General features: G+C 45.3%; 1 protein-coding gene across 3 annotated transcripts in view; it reads left to right on the forward strand.

The window, feature by feature from the left end:
• Window positions 1-24,785, forward strand: part of C1QTNF3 (C1q and TNF related 3) — a 70,365-nt gene that overhangs the window by 33,094 nt on the left and 12,486 nt on the right. Inside the window, exons 1-3 of one of the 3 annotated variants that reach the window (XM_082724873.1) lie at window positions 13,711-14,001; window positions 20,159-20,270; window positions 23,504-23,658. In XM_082724873.1, coding sequence (XP_082580999.1) covers window positions 13,738-14,001; window positions 20,159-20,270; window positions 23,504-23,658 — 531 coding nt within the window. In that variant the 5' untranslated portion in view covers window positions 13,711-13,737. Of the gene's footprint in view, window positions 1-13,710; window positions 14,221-20,158; window positions 20,271-23,503; window positions 23,659-24,785 lie in introns of those variants that run through there. The other 2 variants (XM_082724872.1, XM_082724874.1) reach the window with 2 other exon arrangements.

Genomic DNA, 24,785 nt, shown 5'->3' on the forward strand with positions numbered 1-24,785 from the left:
ATGTAATAATATGCCTGAAAGGCCCAGGGGAGATGGAGGGTCAGAGCCCAGGGGCTGTGGTAGTTGTGCTGGATTCAGCACATCCTGGAGGCAGGAATGCGAGGGCCTTGAAACATGGTCCGGACTGTTTTTGTGAGCCAGAGATCCCTGAACTGTGATCCCTCCAAATTCATACATCGAAGCCCTAACTCCTAGTACCTCAGAGTGTGACCATTTGGAGAAAAGGCCTTGAAAGAGGTAATTAAGTTTAAATGAGGCCTTTAGCGAGAACCCCAATCTAACCTGCCTGGTGTCTTTATAACAAGAGAGTATTTGGACGCGCACAATGATGTAAGGACACACAAGAAGGCAGCCATTGGCAAGCCAAGGCAAGGAGAAACCAAACCCGCTGACACCTTGATGCGTCTGAGACTTCTAGCCTCTAAAGCTGTGAGAAAATAAATTTCTGTTGTTCAGGACACCCAGTCATATTGCTAATTGTGGTAACAGCCGAGCGTACTGTGCGGCAATTAAGAGGAAGAGACCTGCTGGGTATCCCTAGCTTCCCCTCTGTTCTCCTGCACTCAGTTCAGATCTTCACCCTAACTTTTCATGTGGATGTTTTCTGTGACTGTGTTTTCACAGTCTCTTGACGGTGAATCCCTGGAAAGGAGGGACTGTGTTTTGGTCAACTTGAATTTCCAATGTCTAGCACTTTGATTCTGTTCTGAAGACTTCGGGGAGCCATCACTGGGCACCTTGGCAGTCATCTTGCCGAATATATGACCATCCATTCATTTGTTCAATCATTCAAAGCATTTTCTTGGACATTTGCCTCATGAAGGTAGTTACTCGTTTATTGAAAGAGTAATACATGGTCACTATTACAACCTAAATTATAGTAATGGGCTTTATTCCAGGGAAACAAAATACCTGTGGAGTTCCTGACCTCAATGAACTTGGGAGTTCAGAGCAATAAATACATATATTGCAATGCTGGATGATAATGCATAATAATGGACAGAACAAACCGAGGGAATTGGGCCCATCTTCTACCCTGAAGAGGGTGAGCAAGAATGCCTATGTGTGCCTTAAAGGTCTTCTGTCACAGTAGCTGGTGGAAATGGGCAGTTGACTGTGTCTCATGCTGAATGGCAGACAGGAGGTTAGGACATTTGTGATTCCAACCGTGGGCTTTGAAAGGCTACTTACTACATACATTGCCCAATCCTTTGAACAGGACCAGCTCCTAGAGAACGGCGAAAGCTCAGAGTTCGCTCACTGGTGACATTTCCATCTCCTCTTTACTCTAGTACATGCAAGACAGCAAACCAAACCTCTCTTGCCTATCATTCATCTTCCTTGGGCTTTGGCCTGGGGTGGCTATCATCTTTTCATGAAAATGACATTTCTCAGAGACCCCTGGAGTGTTTGAAATTGTGCTCCATAGCCACCCAACGGTCCTTGGAAACAAAGTGTGCTTAAGCATCAGGCTTCGGCCGGAAATCCAGCAGGAGAGCGGTTAAGCAGGTTTCCACCCTGCTCCCCACTCTCTCCCACTCCTTTGTTCTACCCTCCCCCTTTATCCCAAATCAGCAACTTCCAGTGGATGATGACAGAATCAGAATCCAAGAAAAGCATATTGTCTCTACATCAGAGAAGCGGGACAATGGTAACGGGGTGGGGGATGGCATCAGATCTGAAGCGAAAAAGAAGCCTCATATGATACTCACAGAGGGGAAATCTATATGATGGGAAAATAAATCTCACTGAAACTTTCCCACACAGGGTCTCCCTCACGCACACTGTTCTTCAATCTGTAAGAGTGTCTGTAAACTCACAGCCTCGCTCTTGAGCAGACTGAGCCCTCTTAGAGAACAAGCCTGGGCAACCTTCTTCGCATCTAGGATGGTCCAGGCTGGAGCTCGGCAGCTGAGGAGTGGAGGGAGGCTGGCCTCCCACCAAGACCAAGAGCTGATGCTTCATCCCAAGGCTGTTTATAGCACACATCCACTAGCACTGCCCTGCTTATGACAGGAAGCACAGTATTTACCTAACTCTGCTTGAGGAAGTGTGGCCTCTAAGAACCTGAGCTACCCTGGCCCACTTCAGGGGTGGGATTGCCTCATCATCCCTGAATAAAGCCGGTCAACATCAGATGTATGCTTTAGGCTCCCCACTATCCTCACTGCTTTAAAGACGAGAGAAACTTGCCCCCCAAAGTGTCATCTAACAAAGGATTGCTGCTAAAAGAATTAGAAAGCACATTTATAGGGGAGTTTGGGTGGCTCAGTTGGTTGAACCTTTAGCTTTTGGTTTCAACTCGGGTCATGATCTCAGGGTTACAAGATCGAGTCCCACGTGGGACTCTGCGTTGGGTGTGGAGCCTGTCCCAGAACACATGTATTTATGCCCACTACTTGGCACTATTGCTCCCTCTGTTTCTCTCTCTATCTCATTAAAAAAAAAAAAAAAATTAAAAAAAGCAAGCCCAAGGCCTATATTGGTCAGCTGGGCTCTGCTCCTATTCAACTAAAAATGCCAATGCCATTAGTAGGTTATTGCTTATGTTTATTAAATATTCCCTTTTTGTTATTACTTTTATGGCCTGCATTGTACCCCAATTCATAAAAATGCATTAACCACCTGGACTGGCTCATTCGAATATAAAAATCATGATACAAATTAATAAGTAAAATTCTACAATCCAGAATAATGTCAAAAACAGAAAAGGGGGAACCAGGACTCTAGGGCAAGTATTGGGCCTAAATATATGTGTTCTGGGACAGGCAAAATCGCAGATGTGGTAAATATATTCGCAAGGAACTCTAAGAGAAAGTCCAAAGAGAATGTTTCGGAATGAATACCTAAAACAGCATTTCACTGATTCCGTTTCCATTCAGTCTCCCCTCTTTCCCCCTTCCCAATGTTTTGTCTGTTGTGAAACCATAAAATTACAGCTTAGGACTCATCAAGGCTTTACATAATTTCCAGTCAATGTAAAGAACCTTTTTCTGATTAACTACATTTTTGGAGGGAACAAGTATAAAATCATGCATTTCAGAGCAAAACTGATGGATGTGGCTTCTAACTTGGAGAAAAGAGGTCCCCCAAATTCTCGTGACAATGACCAAGTTACAGGATGCATCCCAGAGTAGCTTGTTACCTAGCATTGCAGCCATTGGATAAGAATGACCAGATTCTGAGGGGTGGATGTCAGGGAGCAATGAACTTGATTATCTCAAGGCTGAGCAGCTGTCCCTTAGCTGCTGTGTGTTCTAGTGTTGAAGACAGATGTATGCAGATTTCCCACTGCATATTGGAAAATATGAGCTTTTCAAAGGAATAACTGCCAGAACATTGCATCTGTCTCTAGAGAGCTTCAGTTTTTTAGTAAAGCCTCCATGGGCTTAGAAGACAGATGCAGACCAACCAGCACCCAGGAGGTATAAATCCATGTCAGTGATTCATCGGCAGCCTCATGCTCCTTGCTATGAATTGAAAATCCTTCCACAGCCAGGGAATGTTGGTCTGGTTATGCTGACAATCTCCACTTCCCTCTCGTGCCTGAGCCTGTAGGCAGCACACACACGTAACAACACTCCAGTTAATTTAGATCTTCTGCTCATATGTCCATCCTCATAGGTGAATTTGGTGTTTCACTCAGGGGTCAACCTTGGCCTTGAATTCTCATCTGCGCCTATTGACTTTTGTCATCGTATTGACTGTTCAGTGTCTACACCCTGTCCCTATGGCAAGAACTCCCCATTGTGTGTACTAACAGTGGGACTCAATGCCCAACTGCCTACTATAGGACTTGAAGTTAGAGATTTCCTTTCTCCCTATCCTCTGCCAGCTATAGCCTGGGTGTGTGGCTTAGAATCAAGAGATCATACTGCCTCCAGGACGTGAATTTAGAATAAGTGATGAAGAACAAAGGGTCGGTTAAGATTTAGTCACGGTGGTTTCAGGGGTGTCCAGGAATGTGCATGATCTGACTCCAAGACAGTGCCATTCCAGCCTCATGGTTCCTACTGCAAGATAACGAGGCTCTTTTGTGGGACCCTCTGTACTGTCCTTCCTATTTGTATTCCAAGTCTGGTCTTCGGGCTTCCAGGCAGTTCCATGAGCACCTCATAATGTTCCAAGGTGAGCCCTTTCTGGCCATCACATCCCATGATGATTCCTAGTTTTCACAGCCACATCTTTACTTGATACACATGCTTTTTGGTCTGTGTATGGTGGGGAAAAGTGATGGCGGTTATCAAAAAGGAGGAGGAGGAGAGAGAAGAGAAGGCAGAGGAGGAAGGGGATACGAAACCCATCATGAAAGTATAGAAAAAGTAACAAGAAGACAAACAGGAAGGTTGTGAAGTAGATGGGAAATTCAGGTTCTCACAACTCATTTAGAAACACGGCCTGTTATCATTTTTACTGCATCGTCCCATGTGCTAATAACATTCCTTAAAAGTTACAAAGCGACAGTGACTTCCCTGATGGTCTGTTCCCTAATTCAGTCGAAAAGACCCTAACAAAAAGCAGCATTTCACTAGATTGGATCTCTAACTTATCATTCTTTTTTTTTTTTTTTTTTTTAGAGATTTTATTTATTTATTTGACAGAGAGAGATCACGAGTAGGCAGAGAGGCAGGCAGAGAGAGAGAGAGAGAGGAGGAAGCAGGCTCCCTGCTGAGCAGAGAGCCCGATGCGGGACTCGATCCCAGGACCCTGAGATCATGACCTGAGCCGAAGGCAGCGGCTTAACCCACTGAGCCACCCAGGTGCCCTCTAACTTATTCTTTGGAAAAAGATCACTCGTCTAGAAGTCAACAGACCTAGGTTTTAGTCCTGGCCCTACCTCTAACTAGCTGCATAACCTTGGGCACATCCCTTCTCCTTTATGGGCCATTATTTGCTCACATATACTGGGGAAGAGGAATTAGATTACATGGACCACAGCTGGTTCTGCTTTTCTTAAAATCCTGGGGTGCTCTTGTTGCTTGCAAAACAGGGGACCTCACCACTGATACATATCCCAACTAGATACATAAAAACGTGCTGATTTTGCACCAAAATCCATCCTAAAGGGGCCAGCCAAGGAAGCAGTCATGGAGCATGAGCATTTAACAGGATGTGTGGGAAGGGCTGCAGACAAATGGGGCAAATGTCTCTGGAAGATGATAGCACTGTGTCACACCAGCAGACAGGAACCAACGAGATGAGTAAACTCATTAGGGGACACGACTGGGTGGACTCTTGGTTTAGAATCCAAGAATGCCTTTCCTTTATGGCCTACTTTAGGCTTGGAATAAAGAAGTGTATTTGGGATGCCAACCCCAGATCTACTCCCTCTGTGGTTCGGGTGGAGTGTCTGGAATCAGCATTACTCATGTGGAAACATTTTGCTCTTTAATACCTCCAGAAGATCCTGGAACAGGCTGTGGCAGACCATGGAAGCAGGCAAGACAGAGCTGACCTACTATTTGCCGAATCAAATGATTAATTTTCAAGGTGGATTATAAGTTATATATGAGTTATTCATAAATCTGTAGAACTTTACTCCTTGCGGTTTTTACTCTCTCGTATGTCTATCTGCATTTTCTCAACCGCATCTCTGGGAAACAAAAGAGCTTAACAAAATTCTTTTAAAATTATACCAGGCTCCCCAACTATTTACTGGCCACCAACACCCTGTAGCTTAATTCAATGGAGGGAAAATTTCTCGCTGTACTTAAAAAAGGAAATTGATTGTTTTTACTGATTTGAAACCTCTTATTAGGTTTAATGACTCAAATACTATTTTTAAATTGTCCACGCACTAGCAGGAAGTATAACAAAGTCTATATTAACCTGATGTTCTCTTTCTAATAATTCCTGCCAGCTCCACCTTTTTTTCTACCTCTGCGTTATAATCTTAGTGAGTGCCACAAGCACCATCAGACATCATGCGTCTCATTCTATTAAAGAGGAAACAGGCTTAGACTCAGAAAGTTGAGGAATCAAGATTCAAACTTTGTGTTGTTTATGCCTCTGATAAACAATACTGGATTGTATTACTTAATAGTTTTTACACATTTGTCTTATCTTTTCAACTAGAGCCAAGATCCTGAGGGAAATACCAATGCCATGTATATTATTGTGGAAAGCCTTATTCTACAACTTTCACACAGCAAACACTCCCTAAATGCCTTTCACTAGTAGACTAGGTAAATGGAAAATATAAACCAAATTAACTCTTAAGTTTGGACTGATTAGTTAAAGCCTGCCTAAGCTCAAATAAACCAATTATAAAAGAGCTGAGGTGGGAGGGTTAGGAGAGGCACCTGGATGACTCAGTTAGTTAAGCCTCTGACTCTTGATTTTGGCTCAGGTCATGAGCTCAGGGTCATACGGTTAAGCCCCACATTGGGCTCCATGCTGGGTGTGGAGCCCGCTTAAGATTCCCCCTTCTCCTGTTCCTGCCTCTCCCCCCACACTCTATTTTTTAAAAAATAAAGCTGAGGGCTTTAGAGGGCTAGAAATCCCTCCCCATTTAGGTGTTCCCCAGTGTTTCCTTAGGGGACAGCTTACCTTCTTCACATATCTGTCACACTTTCCTCAAGGAAGCCTTTCATGACTTCTCACAACAGAAGCGGTGCTCTGTGTTTCCCATTCCTTGTTCTCTTCTTAGACATTTCCCAGTGTAGTTCACTTGGGGCCAGGAGACTGGATTCTGGCAAATGGATGTGAGTGAGGCGAGCCACTTCTGAGCTTGGCCTTGAAAACATCTACTGTGGTCATCCCACTTCTCCCCTCACACTGACATTGGAGACTGATGGGAGCTGTGATGGTAGAGGCTGTGTCAGCCTGGGTCCCTGAGTGACTAGGTAGAAGAGGACCCTGACCCTTATAAAACAGGTATTCGAGGTTAGTAATGAGCATTATTGTATTAAACCACTGTGCCTTCAGTGTTGACTGTATCACCATATTTCACATCTAAACATGGTGGTGTTAAGTGGAAGAAGAGACAGAAAAGGTACATTTCTTCTTTGTATGTCCTTTTTTATGAGAGAGGGTCCTTCCCCAAGGGACCCTAGCAGATTTCTTTCACACTGTACTATGTCAGTGTCCATGCCCAGCATAAACATCGCCAAAAAGATGACATCAGTCATGATTAACTTCCTTTGGGGGACTTGCTTCTTCAGAATGAAGAATGAAATCAAGTTTCTGTTACAAAGAAGAAAGGTTGTCCCTGTTATATGGCCTCAAACAAACAGTGTCTGCGTGGAGATGGTGCTACATGCTAAATGAGGACTCAGGCATGTATTATAACAAGAGAACCTACTGTGGTGTTACTGGAATAAGCCTGGAAAAACTTCATGAAGAAAGACTGTAACATCAGGGAAGACTTTTCAGGCAGGAGACAATGACCAGGAGAGAGGAACATACAAGGATTGATGGACAATGGAAGGAACTGTCTGACTGGAGTGGGGACATCTATGAAAGCCCAAGGAAGTCTGAACATGGGGAAACTGGGTGTAGAAATAGTGAGGTGATCTCCATAGGCCCATCCCAAAGTGCTTATCCCATCTTCCCTGGGATATTTCACGATGAGGAAATTATCTTCCAGACTTTCAAGTAGGACTGGATTATTCTTTGTAGCCACCCAATGTACCCAGCTCTCCTGGGATATCTATATACTTTTCACAATGACATCTGTAATGATTAATTTCATGTATCAACTTAGCTAGGCTCTGGTGTCCAGTTGTTTAGTTAAACACCAGTCTAGATGTTGGTATCTTTTAGATGTGATTGCCTTTCAAGTCAGTAGACTGAGTAAAGTAGATCAGCTCCATAATATGGGTGGATCTCATCCAATCCATTGGAAGACTTAAGAGAAAAGACCGAGATCCCCAAAGAGGAAAGAATTCTGCCTCTACATTGCCTTCAGACTCAAGACTTCAACACTGACTCTTGCCAGAACTTCTAACCTGTAGGCTTGTCTTGTAGATTTCGGACCCCACTGCCCCACAATATTGTGAGGAAATTCCTTAATATAAATCTTTCTTTCTTTTTAAGATTTGTTTATTTATTTTGGAGAGAGAGAGACAGCATGAGCAGGAGGAGGGGCAGAGAGAGAGAGAGAGAGTCCTCAAGCAGACTCTCTCCTGAGAGTAACCCAGTGCAGGGCTCAATTCCAGGACCCTGAGATTATGACCTGAGCTGAAATCCAGGGCCTGGGATCATGACCTGAGCTGAAGTCAAGTGTCAGCTGCTCAACCAACTGAGCCACCCAGGCACCTGCATAGATCTTTCTTTCTATATATACATCACATTGTTTATCTGTTTCCCAGGAGAACCTTGACTAATATAGCACCTTTGATGACAACAATCTCCCATTTTGAAGATTAGCTTGGATTTTGGGTTCTAGCTTTAGCTCAGCAAGATCTTTGAGAAAACAACTCTTGTCTCATTTTCATTACATGAATGCATTTTGTCTGGTCAATGACTAGGAGAGTGACATGGCCCCTACTGGGAGACTGAGTTCCTGAGTGTCAGAGAGCTGTTAGTGTCCTATATGCAGTCAACAAGTCACTTTGATGAGAAATACTCAAAGCCATTTATGCATACCCTAAATCCAATCCACATGTTCTGGGTGACATCTACAGAGGAAATAAGAAAGCTTTTGGATAAGAAATCACATTGTCGGGTGCCTGGGTGGCTCAGTCGGTTAAGTGTCTGCCTTCCTGGGATCCAGCCCTACATCAGGCCGCCTGCTCCATGGGGATCCTGATTCTCCCTCTCCCTCTCTCCTTCTCCCTCTCTCTCTCTCTCATGAATAAATAAAGAAAATCCATTTTAAAAAAGAAATTACATTGTCTTCTGTCTGAAGAAAGAAATTGTTAGGAAAAATGGAGATGATCTGAATAAAATTTACAAAAGGAGAATTCAGACAGACCCAGCTGGGTGATGTGTCTCAAATGCCACCCCAGGAATTTGATTAACTGTTTCTTGTGGTGAGAACAGTCCTAGAGCAGAGACTGGTGCATCAGGTTACGAAAGCTATCCTGTTGTCTCTTAGTTCCACCCCAGCCCTCAAAGCAGCCTCATGATGCTAGGACTCTGCAAATTACTTTTCTCCTTGATCAAGGAGTAGGGGGCAGTGGAAGGAGATGCTGAAGGTAGGAAGAGTGCAAAAAAAGCTTGTTCTTTTCCTTTTTCCTTTTACCTTTTGCTTGTTATGTTTGTGAGTGTATTTGGCCAATAAAGACGATCAGGTAGCTGGAGTTGGTCCCAGACCAGCTTCTTCCTATAGGCCCAGAATCAACTTCACCACACCTTGACAACGGTGCCAGATTACCTCAGGCAGCCCTCCCTTCTCAGCAGTGTGAGTCCCAGCTCTGCAGGGCCCCTACTTCCAGCTCCCAAGATCTGACAACACCCACCTCTTCTCTTTATACTCCTAACCTCAGGACATGTTGCTTCTTACAGTTTCTATCTCTGTGTTTAACCCATTCCTTCTGTCAAATTCTCTCTCTTGAAATACCTGGGATGGTTTCTGCTTTTCTGTTTGGATCTTGACCTAAACTAATGCCTGATAATATGAGTCATAAATATTATCCGAAAAATTCCACACCACATACACACTTTCCTGCTGATCATGCATCTCTCTGATTAGAATTGGTTTCTCATGCACGTTTTCCATGGAGAGAATTTCTCTTCCGTAAGCATATAACACATATTTTCATTGTAAGTGAGTACATTTGAATGCTGGTTTTTATACGCCAATCTCTGGCAGCCTTATTTTGGCCATGGACACATCCATTTCTGGGACACTGGCAACGCCTGTCCTGCAGTTGCCAAAGGAGGGTCAGACCCAAAACTGTAATTCCAGCGAAGTGAGGGCACCCTAACCAGTCGACCAACCTCCTCTCTTATTCTTCCTCAGACTGGTGTCAAGCACAAACCTGTTTCTTCGCAAAAGGCAATAGCTAATATTAAGAGACAATGTCCCCTTTTTGAATACATTATATTCCTTTCTTTTAATTCTTCACCAAATAAAACTTCTCTGAAAATGATCTAAAAGCCTTCAACATTAAGATATAAATGACCAATACAGTTAAACCACCACCTCTAAGAGAGTATTTTAATTTTATTTGCATTTTAATAAACCTTGAATTGGTTTAAATTCAAGGGATAGAGCATTGCCTTTAGAATCCCAGAATTCACTGAGCTGAGTAAAACTACTAGAGTATTTTTCAGAGAGAAGGAGTAGGGGGGAGGTGGGTCACACTCCAACTGCTCCTGAAAGTCATGCAAACAGATGCCTTCTTTAGCTACCCCTCATGTTGGCACTGATATAAAGACATGTTCAATTCCACACAGTCCTTGACTGTCCCTGGCCAGACCAAAGCTGATCTCCTCTTGGCCAGGGCCACAGTGGAGCACCCTGGGGGAGACCACAGGTCACCCACACATTTCATAACAGCCTTCTTTGTAGAGCTGAACAAATATTTGCCTCCAGCCTGTAGAGCTGCTTCACGGGCCTGAGTTTTCACAGGTAGTCAGGTATATCCCTGCTGCTCACAGCAGTGGCTGCGCCAACTTCCTGGCTGGACCCCCACGGCCAGCTGAGCCAGCAAGACATAGTGGCAGTCACAGCATATCTTAGCAGCCAGAGGCCCCCAGACCTCTGTGCAGAATGGGGACTCCGGCTTCCACCGGCAGCAGGTTCTAGATGTTTCCAGGCCTCAGTTCACAGGAAGAAATGATGGTTCCACTCTAATTCAAATCTTTGAAAACTGGATACAAAGGACATGCCCAGAACCTGTGTGAAAGGATAACCCCAAGTAAGATTAATTAAGAAGCCAAAGTTTAAAATGAACCCAATGGGAAATTACTGGAGAAAAGTAACAGGGGCTCGTGCGTAGGGGCAGGGCCCCTAATCGGGGCCAGACTTACGACTTGAACTTGGACATTTGGCTAAGTCTTTTCAGGCAGCCATCGCCTCATGCTTAAAATGATGAGGGCTGGTTTTTTTTTCTTCCAAACTTCCCCACAAGTTCTCTGTATTTGTTTTCTGGGGCCGCCATAACAGAGTGCCCCAACTCAAGGGGCTTACACAAAGAAAGCCATTGTCTCCTAATTCTGGAGTCCAGAAGGCTGAGATCAAGTTGGGTCCTTTCGAGCCATGTGGAAGAATCTGCTCTGTGCCCTTCTCCCAGCTTCCGTGGCTCGCGGGCCACCTTTGGTGTTCCCTGACTTGTAAATGCATCACCCCTTGCCTCTGTCTTCACACCACATTCTCCCCATGTGTGTGTCTGTCTCTGTATCCAAATTTCTCCTCTATAAGAACATGGTGGTATCTGCTTAGGCCTGCCCCAGTGACCTCATCTTAACTCGATCATCTACAAAGACTATATTTCCAAATAAAGTCATCTCACAGAAGTATGGAGACTAGGACATCTTTCTGGATGACATAATTTCAGTCATAGCCTTCTAGCCTGATTTTTGCAGGCGAGCCTCCTGGCAGGAGGCTGTGGGCCTGGTCTTCTCGCTGCAGCCAGCCTGTCATTGGTCTTCTCCTACTTTTCTGTGGGAAGACAGGACGATAGAGAGCGACGTGTCCTGATGACGGCTTTCCAACTGTGTAACACCAGGCGAGTCCCTTTACCTCCCTGAGACCAACGTCTCCTCATCTAAGAGATGGTAATAACGGGTTTTCTGAGCGACGTCAGCGACCTAAAACAAAGAAATACTCATCTGACACACAGTGAGTGCTCACCAAATTATAGATATTATTATTTATTCCTGTTGAGTCAAGGAGAGGATGGCTCAGGGATTCTCTGACCCTGGCTGCATATTAGAATCATCTCAGGGAGCTTTCTCAAGACTCTTGGCACCCAGGCCCCACTAGAGATTCTGACTCAGTTGGTCCGGGATAGGATCCAGGCACTGATCGGTTTAGCAACTTCCTGGTTTATTTTCCTAGGTCGCCAGGATTGAGAACCACTAGAATAGTCGAAAGGACTGAAATCACCAGTGGAAAGCCTCAGTGCAGCTGAAAGACCGAAAAAGTTGCCTTGTAGCTGCTTAACCCGGGTGGTCCGGGTTGCGGGGGCTGCCAGGGACAGCTCTGAGAGAACTCTGAATGAGGTGACCTAGATTTCAGAGCCATTTTTTGCTTTGTGGTCTCCCTGCAAAACTGTTTCCAGGACCCTCCGGGGAGGGAGCATCCCCACCAAGGCACGTCTTCGGGGCCTTTTCTCTCACAGCCATTTTCCATCCACTGGCTTGCCCACAAGACCCAGATGTCATGTTTCCGTCTCGCTCCAGGTCTGGGAGAGAAACCCTCAGTAAGGGTGAAGGCCTGATGCGTTACCCAACCAAGGGCTAGCTGCCTAGGAGGGCTTGTCACAGGTCTCCTAGAATTCTCAGGAGAATTCAGACGGGTAGACTTACAGGATGCGGATGGCGGAGCCTCGCAAAGGCCACTGGGTGGGAACTGCTCGCTTTGGAATAGGCGTGACTCACAAGGGCCCTACACTGGGGACCAGGAGAGCTTCTGCTTTACCGAATCTCTCTCTCACGTCTTCACTCTGCCCCCGGGACCTGCTTCCTTCTCTGTGCAGATGTGGGCTCTGGAGGCAGCTGTCCGGCAAGAGTGATGGAACTTCCACCAGTAGCTTTTGTTTCTCAGGCCCCTTTGCTGAGTGAGGAAGGCAGCTGTGGGCAGCCCTCCTGCCTCTTTCCCCTCTCCAGCCCCTCTGTCGCCTTAGCAACAGGCCTGGCTTCCCCCAGATTTAGCCTTCTTACAGTGCCACGCTTGTGCACTTAGCAGTAAACACTTGCCACTCCTCGTCCCTTAAGTCCCAGGGTCTCTGCAGTTCTCCTGGGGGGGGGGGGGGCAGTGGCTTTTTATTCTGTGAATGAATGAGTAATATTAAATGAAATGCTACATAAATAGAGCAATTTTTTCATGGCCAGGCTACATAAATGCCCTTAATTTATTATCATAAAGAAGTTAGGAATATCCATTTGCTCTTTGGCCAAATGACTAAAAGTGTAGCAAATAAAAGAAATGATCCTGGTCTCCGTGCTAGTCTGTTTGAAGCAGGGTATTTGGTTTGGCCCTTTTCATTCCTTCCATTTTAATCAAGAATATGTCAGAAGGATGAGTGGCCAGAGACAAACAACTTTCTTTCAATACAAAGCAGGATGTTATATCTTCATCTGGCAATCATTGACTTTAATTTAACCCTGGTTTTTGGAAATGCAGGGGGAAAGGGAAGATAGCCTAGAATGGGGAAATGCTTTTTACTAAACCCGGAGACTCTGCACCTGAACCCAGCTCAAAGCTCTGGACTCACCCAACTGCCTTCTGCCACTGGCGTCTGGAAGGAGGAGTAAGTTCCTTGGAGTGGACCCCAGCGGCTGGCGGGCGGGAGGCGTTAGCTGTACAGGGAGAGTGCATGAGCTCTCCCGATGGCCGTGAACCAGTCTCCCCCCAACCCCAAACATTTCAGACAGAACAGATGCAGTTAAGCCCAAATTTCCTGGCAAGCCTGAGGGCGGGTTTTTCCAAAAGCATCTCAGACGGCGAAGGCACATGTCTAATCACGAAAGCCAACCTCCGGACACACGCTCTCTGTTTCCCAGCCAGTTGTGTATGTTTCCTCTACACTTAACACAAATGTGCCAAGGTGTGACATTTACGAACCCCACCAACTGCAAGCTGCGCGCGCCAGCCCCGCCGCCTGCCGGGTGGGAGAGTGATGAATGGGGGCTGTCCTGCCCCGGGGAGGAGGGCTGCTTCCCCTCTGGCATGCCTGCAGCCTTATTTATTACACACCAAAGTATAAAACCTCCCAGCCGGCTGCGGCTCGCATCTCCAGCCCTGGCATTTACCGCAACGCCCCGCCGTCGTCTCCAGGAGGCTCTGGGGCTCTGTTGAGAATCATGCTCCGGAGGCAGCTCGTCTCCTGGCACCTGCTGGCTTTGCTTTTCCTCCCATTTTGCCTCTGTCAAGATGAGTACATGGAGGTGAGCGGAAGACCTAATAAAGTAGTGGCGAGAATAGTGCAAAGCCACCAGCAGACTGGCCGTAGCGGCTCCAGGAGGGAGAAAGTGAGAGAGCGGAGCCATCCTAAAACGGGGACTGTGGATAATAACACTTCTACAGACCTAAAATCCCTGAGACCAGATGGGCTACCGCGCCCCGAGGTAGATGACCTAGCCCAGATCACCCCATTCTGGGGCCAGGTACTCGGAATTCTCTTCTAAGGATTACTGTGAAAGCCTAACAAGTTTTGTTCTTTTTTCAGCTGTGATTCATAGGATCGATGCTTTCGAGAAGTTGGCTGTGCTGCTTGTAGGGGTCTTTCTGGGCTGCTCTGGGGTCTTGGGGGGGGGTGTGGTGGGGGACTGTGCTGGTCTGTGTTAGAAAATCAGCAGAGGATGTGGGAGACGGTGTCCCCCAGGGGAGAGGAGAGCAGAGCGGCCAGCTCCCTGCTGTGCTGTGCTGTGACTTGGTTTCTTTCTTGCGCTCCTGGTGTGGAAACAAATGTTGACCCATGCAGATAGATGGGTCTAAATCATTTGCAGATCCCAAGAGTTGGATTTTCTTAATCCTTCCCAGAAGGGAGAAGCTGCCCTTTGAGTTTTTCACTTTGATGCATTAGTTTACTGTGACATTTCTTGCCAGGCTTGTTTATTTGTTTTACAGTAATCTAGGTTACCAAGCCTCTATGCTCAGCCTCTGAACCTTAGAGTTAGAACCAAAAAGACTGCATGTGTGTGAAAAGCAAAACTTCGTTGTGTGATTTAAAGTCTGATAATCACAGAGGACCTGATTTATTTTCTTGGGTGTGAACTCAGCCCTCAAGAAAACATCTTTAACTCTTTACGGGGATGACTGGAGTGGGGTCAGGTTTCAGCGTAGTGATTTGCAAATTGGTGACACTCAATTTAATTTAAAACATTAAGAACCAGACAAAACGGATTTTGACTTACCTTCTCGTCATCTGGCATGCTGAAATCAGAGGAGGCGGGAAAGAAGAGTTACTTTGAATTATGGGAGCATTGAACAAAGAGGTTTTACAAGAATCTATTGAGTCTTTGCATTCAGCAGGCCCTGGAAAGCTGCATGCCAGTGAAATCTAAGCCTGTCCTCTCACAGATTGAAAAGTTTGGGTTGGTACTAGCAAAAGGATCATACTGAAACCCAACACAGGATCAGATGGAGATCCAGGGCTGAGCTGGGATTTCTGACTTGGCTTAGTGCAGTCGCCCAGATTGTTCTGTGAGCCTGTGTGAAGAAAATTTGTTTCTTGGGGCATGTGGGTGGCTCAGGGGGTTAAGCGTCTGCCTTGGGCTCAGGTCGTGATCCCAGGGTCCTGGGATGGAGACCCACATTGTCACAGTGGAGAACCTGCCTCTCCCTCTTCCTCTGCATGCCACTTCCCCTGCTTGTGCTCACACGTGCTCTCTCGCTCTCTCTCTCTCTCTGTCAAATAAATACAGAAAAATTTTTTTAAAGACTTTGTGTATTTATTTGACAGAGAGAGAGAGACTCTCAGAGAAAGAGGGAACAAAAGCAGAGGGAGTGGGAGAGGGAGAAGCAGGCTTCCAGCTGAGCAGGAAGCCCAATGTGGGACTCCATCCCAGGACCCTTGGATCATGACCTGAGCCGAAGTCAGACACTTAAGGACTAAGCCACCCAGGCACCCCTAAATAAGTAAAAGCTTAAAATAAAAAAGAAAGAGGGGGCGCCTGGATGACTCAGTTGGTTAAGCAACTGCCTTCGGTTCGGGTCATGATCCTGGAGTCCCGGGATTGAGTCCCACATCAAGCTCCGTGCTTCTCCCTCTGACCTCTCCCCTCTCATGCTCTTTCTCTCTCTGTCTCAAATAAATAAAATTAAATCTTAAAAAAAAAAAGAAAAAGAAAAAGAAAAAGTTGTTTCTTTAAGGAGCAACAAAAGAAATAATCTCCAAATACTTATTTTTCAAGGGCCACTTTTAGAGATGGTCCTTTCATCTGACAATCTTTTTTTTTTTTAAGATTTATTTATTTATTTTCGAGAGAGACAGAGAGAGTGCACAGGAGCAGAGGGGGCGGGAGTCTTCAGCAGACTCTGGTGCTGAGTGTGGAATAGAAATGGAGCTCAATCTCCCAACTCTGAGGTCACACCCTGAACTGAAATTAAGAGTTGGAAGCTTAACCAAGCCCACTTCCCAGCACCCCACCCTCCCCCACATTTTATTATTATTATTATTTTTTTAAGTAATCTCTACACGTACTGTGGGGCTTGAACGCACAACCCCAAAATAAGGAGTCACATGCTCCGCTGATTGAGCCAGCCAGGCGTCCCCTCATCTGATAATCTTTTGACTGGAGGGTGACTCATGCTACTTTGTATTTTCTTAGTGGTGAAGATATTTTCGTTTTGGTCCAAGCTTTGACCTGGACTTTCCATTTCAGTGGATCGGATCTCTCTGCTGGGCCCTCCCTGGCCTTCGCAGTATGAGCTCCCAGACATGCAGAAGGCAGATGTAGGCTGTCATTTGTTATTTCTTGGCAACCAACGCTGAGGAGGCCACCGGAATCCAAATGACATTTCTGCTTCACCCCACCTTCCAGGCGTAGGCAGCCAGCATGCTGGAGTCAGATGAGGGGGCAAGAAGTCACTTCCTGGCTTTCTTTACTTGAAGTGGCTGTGGGGGGTCCGGGCGCGAGGGGAGGCTTTCAAACCCTCCCGGGCTTTTAAAGTATTTTCAAACAAACCCCCTTCAGCAGATACCGAGAAGATTTAGAATCACTGATATTCTGGATATCTTCAATACGACTCATCAGCCAATGGGTATGGAAACTCGCGGCATTTCGGATTTTCCTGTGTTCCCCTTTTCCTTGCATTCCTCGCCTGTCTTCTTTTAATTCTTCTTTTTTCTCATTTATCGTTTCACCTATAATTTCCTGTGCTTCTACTATGTGTCAAGCTTTATGTTAGGGATAAATAAGCCCAAGCCCATCTCCAGACAGCTCTGGGGAGGCTCTCGTGGGGACAGATGAACAGACAATTGAACACCACGTGATCAACAAAATCTCTACACAAAAGGCAGTTGGGGAGACAGTGCCAGAGTGCTGGTGGTCGCTGCTTTGAACCTCAAAGGTGACCCAAAAAGGATGATTAACCACGCAAGAAATAAAGTTTAAAAATATGTGGGACAGCAAAGAGACAAGAGAGCCCTGGAGGAGTGGGTATAGGTGAAGGCCGTGGGAGGAAGACACAGGATGATCTCAGGACCCGCCTGGAAGATTCTGTTGGCCGGTTATGGAGCTCAGACCTTAGTTTTCCAGCCAAAGTTGTGTTTGTTTGTTCACAACAGCGCAGTGAGGTGAGCTGGTGTGTATTCTAGAAAGAGGACTCTGGCCATGGGGTTCATGGTGGGTAGAGTGTGCAGAGATGGGGGTTGAGCAGACCTGGGCTCTCTTTTCTAGGCAGTTTCATCCTTTTTAATCTCTGGTCCTCCTCCTCTACCTCCTGGATTCCCTCCTCCCCTTCTTCCCGTTTCCCCTCTCCTTTGTCTTCCGTCTCTCTTCAGTTAAAGAAGGAGCTGTGGACCCTCTTTCTGAGAAGTCACTCACTAAGAGCAGACCTCAAACCTCAGTACCTGTCCCATGGCCTCCATCCACAAAATGGATGGGACTTGTCTTAGAGACCCATCCCTCCTCCCACACTGCTCATTCTCCTGTCTTTGGCTTTCAAATTTGACATGATTGTGAGTTGAGGGTTGATAAACTTAAGAGGGTGTCTGTGGTAACTCCCCCGCGTGTGATGACAACCTCTGAATTAAGGCATCCTGTCCAGCTTGTTTGAAGGGGCCCTCCAGAGGCTCACGAGCATTAGTCCATTTGACTGTGTTGTGAAGGACCAGAGGAACATGGGAAATGTTGTAGGACGGCTCTCAGAACATGACCAGCTAGTAGGAATCAGAAGATTCTCCCTGCTGGGGTGGAAGGTCTCTGCTTTCTAAGTGTTCCCAAGTACCTTGGACACCCACCCCAGTGCTAGTTAGCTCTGGTACCAAGGAGCTCTTTCCTGGAGCTAACTTCTCACACTCAGACACTAGACTTCACAAGTGAAATCTTTCTAAACTATTATTTAAGGATTTAGAAAAGACCTTTAGTATCTTTGCTTGCTCTTCAATCTGGCAAGAAATTTCCTAACCGTTTTACCTAGTGCCCTAATTTAGTGGACAAGAAAAATGATGCCTGGGAGCAGGGGGCAGTGACATCACTGAAGTCACACAGAACTGAGATGGGAGTTCTGGTTCCAGAACAGACATGTTCCTAAAATTCTTAGGGTCCCAGGAACTCAATTCTATTCTCCAATGGCTCCCGATTCGGAATTTTCCCTCTTTCTCTCCTAAAGCCCATTATTGGCAGAATCTTAGATTTCTGAGAACTTAAAAAACTGTATTTCACATTAGCAAAATCACACCAGGAAACTATGAAATACTTACTTCTCAGATTGCATCCTTGGATTGGAAGGTGACGCAGTGCTGTGGTGTCTGACTTTCCAAGTGTCTGAAGTCACTTGTCTCCAGCCACTCGCTTTGGCTGATTTTTTTATTCCTCCACCAGTTTTACCAAAGGTTTTTACAGACTCCCACATCTGTCCAGTGAGGGGTCTGGTGGGCAGAGGACTAGACATGAGTTAGCTCCACACTGTGTCCCCTGATCACTTGAGATCCAGCCCTGAGCTGTTGCAAGAGAATGCTGAGACTACTGATGCTCTGTGTTTTCCCTGAAGAGCTTGGTAGAGGCCTGTAGAGAAAAAGAATGAGGGGGTGAGGAAAAAGTCCACGCCCACTTTTAATTAAACAACAACAACAACAAAAGTGAAGTCTAAATGTGCAGCAATGGGAAAGACTTGACCCACTTTTCTGCTTGGATTTCTAATGATAGAGACAACCTGAATTTCAGATTCCTTCTTCCTTTCTCCTTATTCTGTCCCCATCCCTCCAACCTTTTTCTCCTTCTCTTTCTTTAGAATCCTTTACAAACAATATGCTGTTTTCAAAAGACCATTGAATTATAACTCAAGTCTAGGAAAGTTTCCATTAGTATTTTATATGATATAATCAAAAGGCAAGCTACCAATTTGGTGCCACTCTAAATTTTATCAGCGAATCTAGCTCTTACACTAGATCTGTAGTTCCTTGATGGTAAGCACACATTTTAGAAATTTTTGTTTAGGGGTGCTTGGGTGGCTCAGTTGTTGAGCATCTGCCTTCTGCTCAGGTCATGATCCCAGGGTCCTGGGATTGAGCTCTGTATCAGGCTCCCTGCTCAGTGGGAAGCCTGCTTCTCCCGCTCCCACTCCCCCTGCTTGTGTTCCCTCTCTCCCTGTCTCTCTCTCTCTCTCTCTCTCTGTCAAATAAATAAATAAATAAATAAAATCTTTTCTTAAAAAAAGAAATTTTTCTTTAAATAGATAGGCAGATACTCATATTTGAGTATACTTAGTATCCATTAAGTACTTGCTGAATATTGGTTTGAACGATGTGATAATCATTTAAAATTTTGAAGTGAAATATGGAACAGAACCTGAGGTTAAATATTTCTCAAAGGGGAGTTAAAGTTGTTTCAAGATGTAGATAGTTAATACTAATTTACTGGGCTAAAGAATACTTTGTTTCTTCCATGTCCTAAGGCAATTGAAGTGTGCTTGGACTGAAAGGGTGGCATTTTGACTCAAAATTTTAAGAACTCTTATCCCTGTAGCCTAAATACAGAAATTCTTAATTCTCTTGGAAGTTTACCATTCTTACTTTTTGAGGGTCACCTACTCAAAGAAGCGACAGGGGAGGCTCCTGGCAGCTGGGAAAGAGAGGGCCGGCTCTGAAGAGATTTCCTTCTTGGCCATTACCAGTAGCCTCAGGACAGTACTTTCCAGAAATACTGCCCCATCTCCTGTCAGCACCACACTCTTTCCAAAGAACATGCCCTTCTTCTGACCTTCTGGCTTCCTGGTCCTTTTGGTCATCTGCTCTCTTTAGCTAGCACGCCAGTCAAGTCCACACCAGCTTTTCTGATGCTGTCCTAGGTTGTCTGGAGTTAAACTTGCCCAAAAGACAAGACCAAGAGAAGTTCACAAGTCCTAATGACTCCCCCTTCTCTCTGTATCTTTTTAAAGTCTCCACAAACTGGAGGGCTGCCCCCAGACTGCAGCAAGTGTTGCCATGGAGAGTACAGTTTCCGAGGCTACCAAGGCCCCCCGGGGCCCCCCGGACCCCCTGGCATCCCAGGTAAGGATGAGAGAGACGCTCTGTTTATTGCCAGTCTAACTGGGCCCTGTGCCAAAACCGGAGCCAGGGCAAATCGAAATCATTTGGGTTCACTTTTGTGTGATCCAAAGGGTATGTGTGGAAAATCCAAAAGGGAGTTCGGGAGGGGACTAGGTTTACAGAGCCAATTAGGTGCAACAATGTACCAGAAGCTCAGTAGTATTTATTATTTATCCCACTCCCAGGATCCCACAGGTGTTAGACATCTTGGGGCACCCGATTCACTGGTGGCAGTGGGGAGGGGGGTCTTAACCAGCATGGAGTACAGAATTATGGACTCTTATTGGACATACGCTCGTTTTGGTGTTTCTTCCACAACGTGCTTCATGCAACACACTCTAACTTTCAGGGAACTTAGGACCTGAAGGTGGGGGAAGAGGAGCGCTTACTGGCCTGGCTATTGCCATCTCCATAGTGACATTCACTGAACCACACAGCCTTCTGTCCGAATTTGTGTCTAGCTAAGTTTTTCTTCCCTTAATCTCAGGGTCTGTCCATGTTCAGCTATCTCCGGGTTGACTTTCATGCCTCTCTTGGGCTCATGGGAATATTTTTGGGCTCCCGCACCACTTGGCAGCATGGGAAATGCTGTCGGACTCCACCGAGCCACCCTACCCCACTGAGTGTGCCCCAGGCACGGGAGGTCCTGAAAACTGGCTAATGTCTGGGGTCAGCCACGGAAAGGATAGCCCAGATCCTTTCTGTCTTAGGACTCCCAAATCCCTCTGAGGGTTCATTGTCTTCCTCTTCCCCATGTCAGTTCCTGGGGGCAGGACTTTTTCTCGGGGTTTGACAGCAGTCTACTTTCTCTTCTCTCACCTTCATTGATGTTAACATTTATCATATGAGTTTTAATTTTTAAAAAATATTTTATTTATTTATTCGAGAAAGAAAGAGATCTTGAGAGAGAACAGGGGGGAGATGGAGAAGCAGACTCCCAACTGAGCAGGGAGCCAGATGCAGACTTCAATCCTAGGACCCCGAGATCATGACCTGAGCCGAAGGCAGATGCTTAACTGGCTGAGCCACCCAGGTTCCCCAAGGTTTCATTTTTTAATATAATTTTGAGTGACTTCTTATATGAAACCAAATTTAAAATGAGAAAATATTCTGTTAGACTTTAAACTGTGATTACTGTCTCAGAGTCCATGTCCTTTAACATCAAGGGCATCTGCCCGCAGGTGCAGGGACTGGGGTTAGAGAATATTCAGCCTCTTAATATCTTCTGAGGCTAAACTTTCTTGTGGGTACAGAACAAGCTGGCCTTGGCTAAATGTTCCCAAACAAAATAGCTTTTTTCTTTTTTTTTTTTTTGGCCCATTAACTTGTAAATACAGTTCAAGTTTATTTACCTGGAGCGCTGGCAAGCCTGGTACAATCCCTGACCAAAGGTGGCAGGCAAAATAAAGAGCGAAGGGGGGCGCCTGGGTGGCTTAGTGGATTAAAGCCTCTGCCTTCGGCTCGGGTCATGATCTCAGGGTCCTGGGATCGAGCTCACGAGTCTGGCTTCTCTGCTCATCGGGGAGCCTGCTTCCTTTCCTTTCTCTGCCTGCCTCTCTGTCTACTTGTGATCTCTCTCTGTCAAATGAATGAATGAAGTCTTTAAAAAAACAACAAAACACATTTGTCTTAACAGCGAAGGGGTGCGAAATTCAGCAAATACAAAATAAAGGAAGAGCTGTAGAAACTGTCTCTTAGTGGCAGAGTGAAGAGTTGAAATCATTATTCAAGCCTTGCTTTCAAAATTATTGTTACAATTTGCATCAATGATTTTACATCTCCTTCCATGATAAAAGTGGTGCCCGTCCTTTATAGAAAAATTCAAAGAGACAGAAGAGTACATAGCATAACACAAAAGCCACTCATGTTTCATCCATTTGGGAAAAAAAAATACTGGAAATATTTTTACGTCGTGAAAGGTCCCCCAATAATAGGTCTGTGATCAAAGGAGCGAGACTGATACAAAGCGAAGGTCAAGCAAAGCTTTAATTCGAGTCAAGCATCAAGAATCAAACTGACCATTCGGGGCCGCCTCTTACAGAGAGGGCTACCCCTCCCAGCCTCACAGACTAACTTTTATAGAGCAAAGGCCATGTGGCCTTTGAGCCTGGCCACACACAGGTGCCCAATGAGATTGCAACACACAGAGAAAGCTGCACAGTCATGCTAGGTCACGCACGGGTGACCAATCGAATTACAATTCACCCCATAGTAGCTATTTGAACTAACCTATCACCTTGGTCAGAATTGGTGCCCAAAAGGCAGGGCTCACACACCTTGGTAGCTAGGGAGACAGTATGTGCACCCCACTGATTGGATGTCTCCACCTGGCCTGATTCATCCCTGCAATGGGGCTCTGTTATCAGGGACGGTTGACCATAATCTACTGGTTTCCGGGACTTGCTTTTAAGTAAGTTTCCCTGGAGGGGGGACGGCAGGGTCAGTTTAAGTTTTACTGCATAAACAACAAAATCACTGTTTAACCGGATGGAATCGCTCTGGCTAAATAGGCCCTTACACATAGTATATAAATACTGTTCACACATATTATTGCACTGCCTCTAATGATTCATAACCTTTTAATCTAAAAATATCTTTAGCTTTTTGGGGGGGTGGTATAACATTATTTACTGGGATGTGCCTTTTTTTTTTTAATGGAGCTCTTCCAGTATTGTTTGTTTCTAATCTCTACTATTATAAATAATACTCCGATTATCAGTCCCCCAAGTTTTTCTTTTCTTTTCTTTTTTTTTAAAGATTTTATTCATTTATTTAACAGAGAGAGAGAGAGAGAGACAGTAAGAGAGGGAACACAAACAGGGGGAGTAGGAGAGGGAAAAGCAGGCTTCCCACTGAGCTGGGAGCCAGATGCTGACCCTGGGATCTGGACCTGAGCCCAAGGCAGATGCCCAATGACTGAACTGCCCCAATCCTCAAAATTTTTCATCCAACTCTTGCTCTATGGGAAAAACAGTCTTTGGAGACTTGAATGGCTAAGGCTGTCTTCAGTGTCCCCAGTAAGAGAGCTCATTTGGTGCTGCCCCCTTGGCTGTGTTCAGGACTGTTTCAAGTGGTCTTCTTTTGCAATTGAGAGTGAGCATTTTTGAAGAAAGGGTCTGTATTTGTATAACAGTAGGTGGTCAGTGTGAGTGATGGGGGCTTTCCCCAGTGATGCCTTCTGCTTATAATTTAAGGAAACCACGGGAACAATGGCAATAATGGAGCCACTGGCCATGAAGGGGCCAAAGGTGAGAAAGGAGACAAAGGTGACCTTGGGCCACGAGGTGAAAGAGGGCAGCATGGCCCCAAGGGAGAAAAGGGCTACCCGGGGGTTCCTCCAGAACTGCAGGTAAGTCACCTTGGGCAGATCTCCGTTGGACTTCTAAACTGCCTGCACCCTCGCAGTGCAGGAGGCAGAAGGTCCTAGAGCTTCTTCACGCTCTCTCTGTTGGCTCCTGGCCTGCATGGCCGCATGCCCGAGGCTGGCTTGACTCACTCCCGCTGCGGGATGTTCACAGATGGCCCACACTGTTGTTCAAAGAACATTTTGAAATCATTCTTAAGAAGTTGAAATTCAACTCCCTTCTTAGACCAAATACACCACAGCCCTGGGTATCTGCTAATGTTCCATTTTCCTTATCAAAAGAGATGTTAAATAAAAAGGTTTCTGGTAACTCAAATGTAAAAATGGCATGTGTCTACCTCGAATATTTTATGTATTCATTTTGTTACATTTACCAATTTAAATCACATATATGGATATGAATATATAAGTATCATTCTCTATCAACTCAAGATTTTGTGGCACAGTTTTCATTTAAATTTTTCTCCGTGTCTTCTTTATCATTAGAGATGTTTTATTTTTGGGTCCCCCATCCTAGTTTAGATTAGACCAGACTATATTTATTTCAGTTTGACGTGTTTTGAATCTATTTATGAGGCTCTAATTGAATATTTTAGCCTAAGCTTACATGCTCATTTGTTTACTGTTTATGTCTCCTTTAAGAGATGTTCAAAATTCTTGTTGCCAATAACATCTAAAACTGGAAAATGCAAGGTTAGGGCACCATGAAAATTACTAAGTTTTGGTTATCTCTTTATTTTCTGGCTGATGTTTTTAAAAATTGATTTTTTCAAGGGATTCCTATCGCCATTGAAAGCTAGTATTTATGTTAGCATAAAGGTTGTTAAGTGTAATATCTGTTGTTGACCCTCCTGATCCTGTGGCTGACGGGGAGCTGTAGCTCAGCGCCCCTGCCCAGCATCATAAGAGAGGATCTATTGCATATTGATAGCCCAGGAAAAGATCCAAATTTAAAATCTGAAGTGTGGTTTCTACTGAATGCGGATTGCTATGGCAGCATCTAAAGTTGAAATATTATTAAGTGGAACCATCGGCAGCTGGGGGCCGTGTGTAAATGAGAGAATGTACCACAGCAGGAGAGACCTTCCAAGAACCAGAATACAGAGACTCTT

This window comes from Mustela nivalis (genome assembly GCF_964662115.1).
Source record: "Mustela nivalis genome assembly, chromosome: 3".
Lineage (NCBI taxonomy): Eukaryota > Metazoa > Chordata > Mammalia > Carnivora > Mustelidae > Mustela > Mustela nivalis.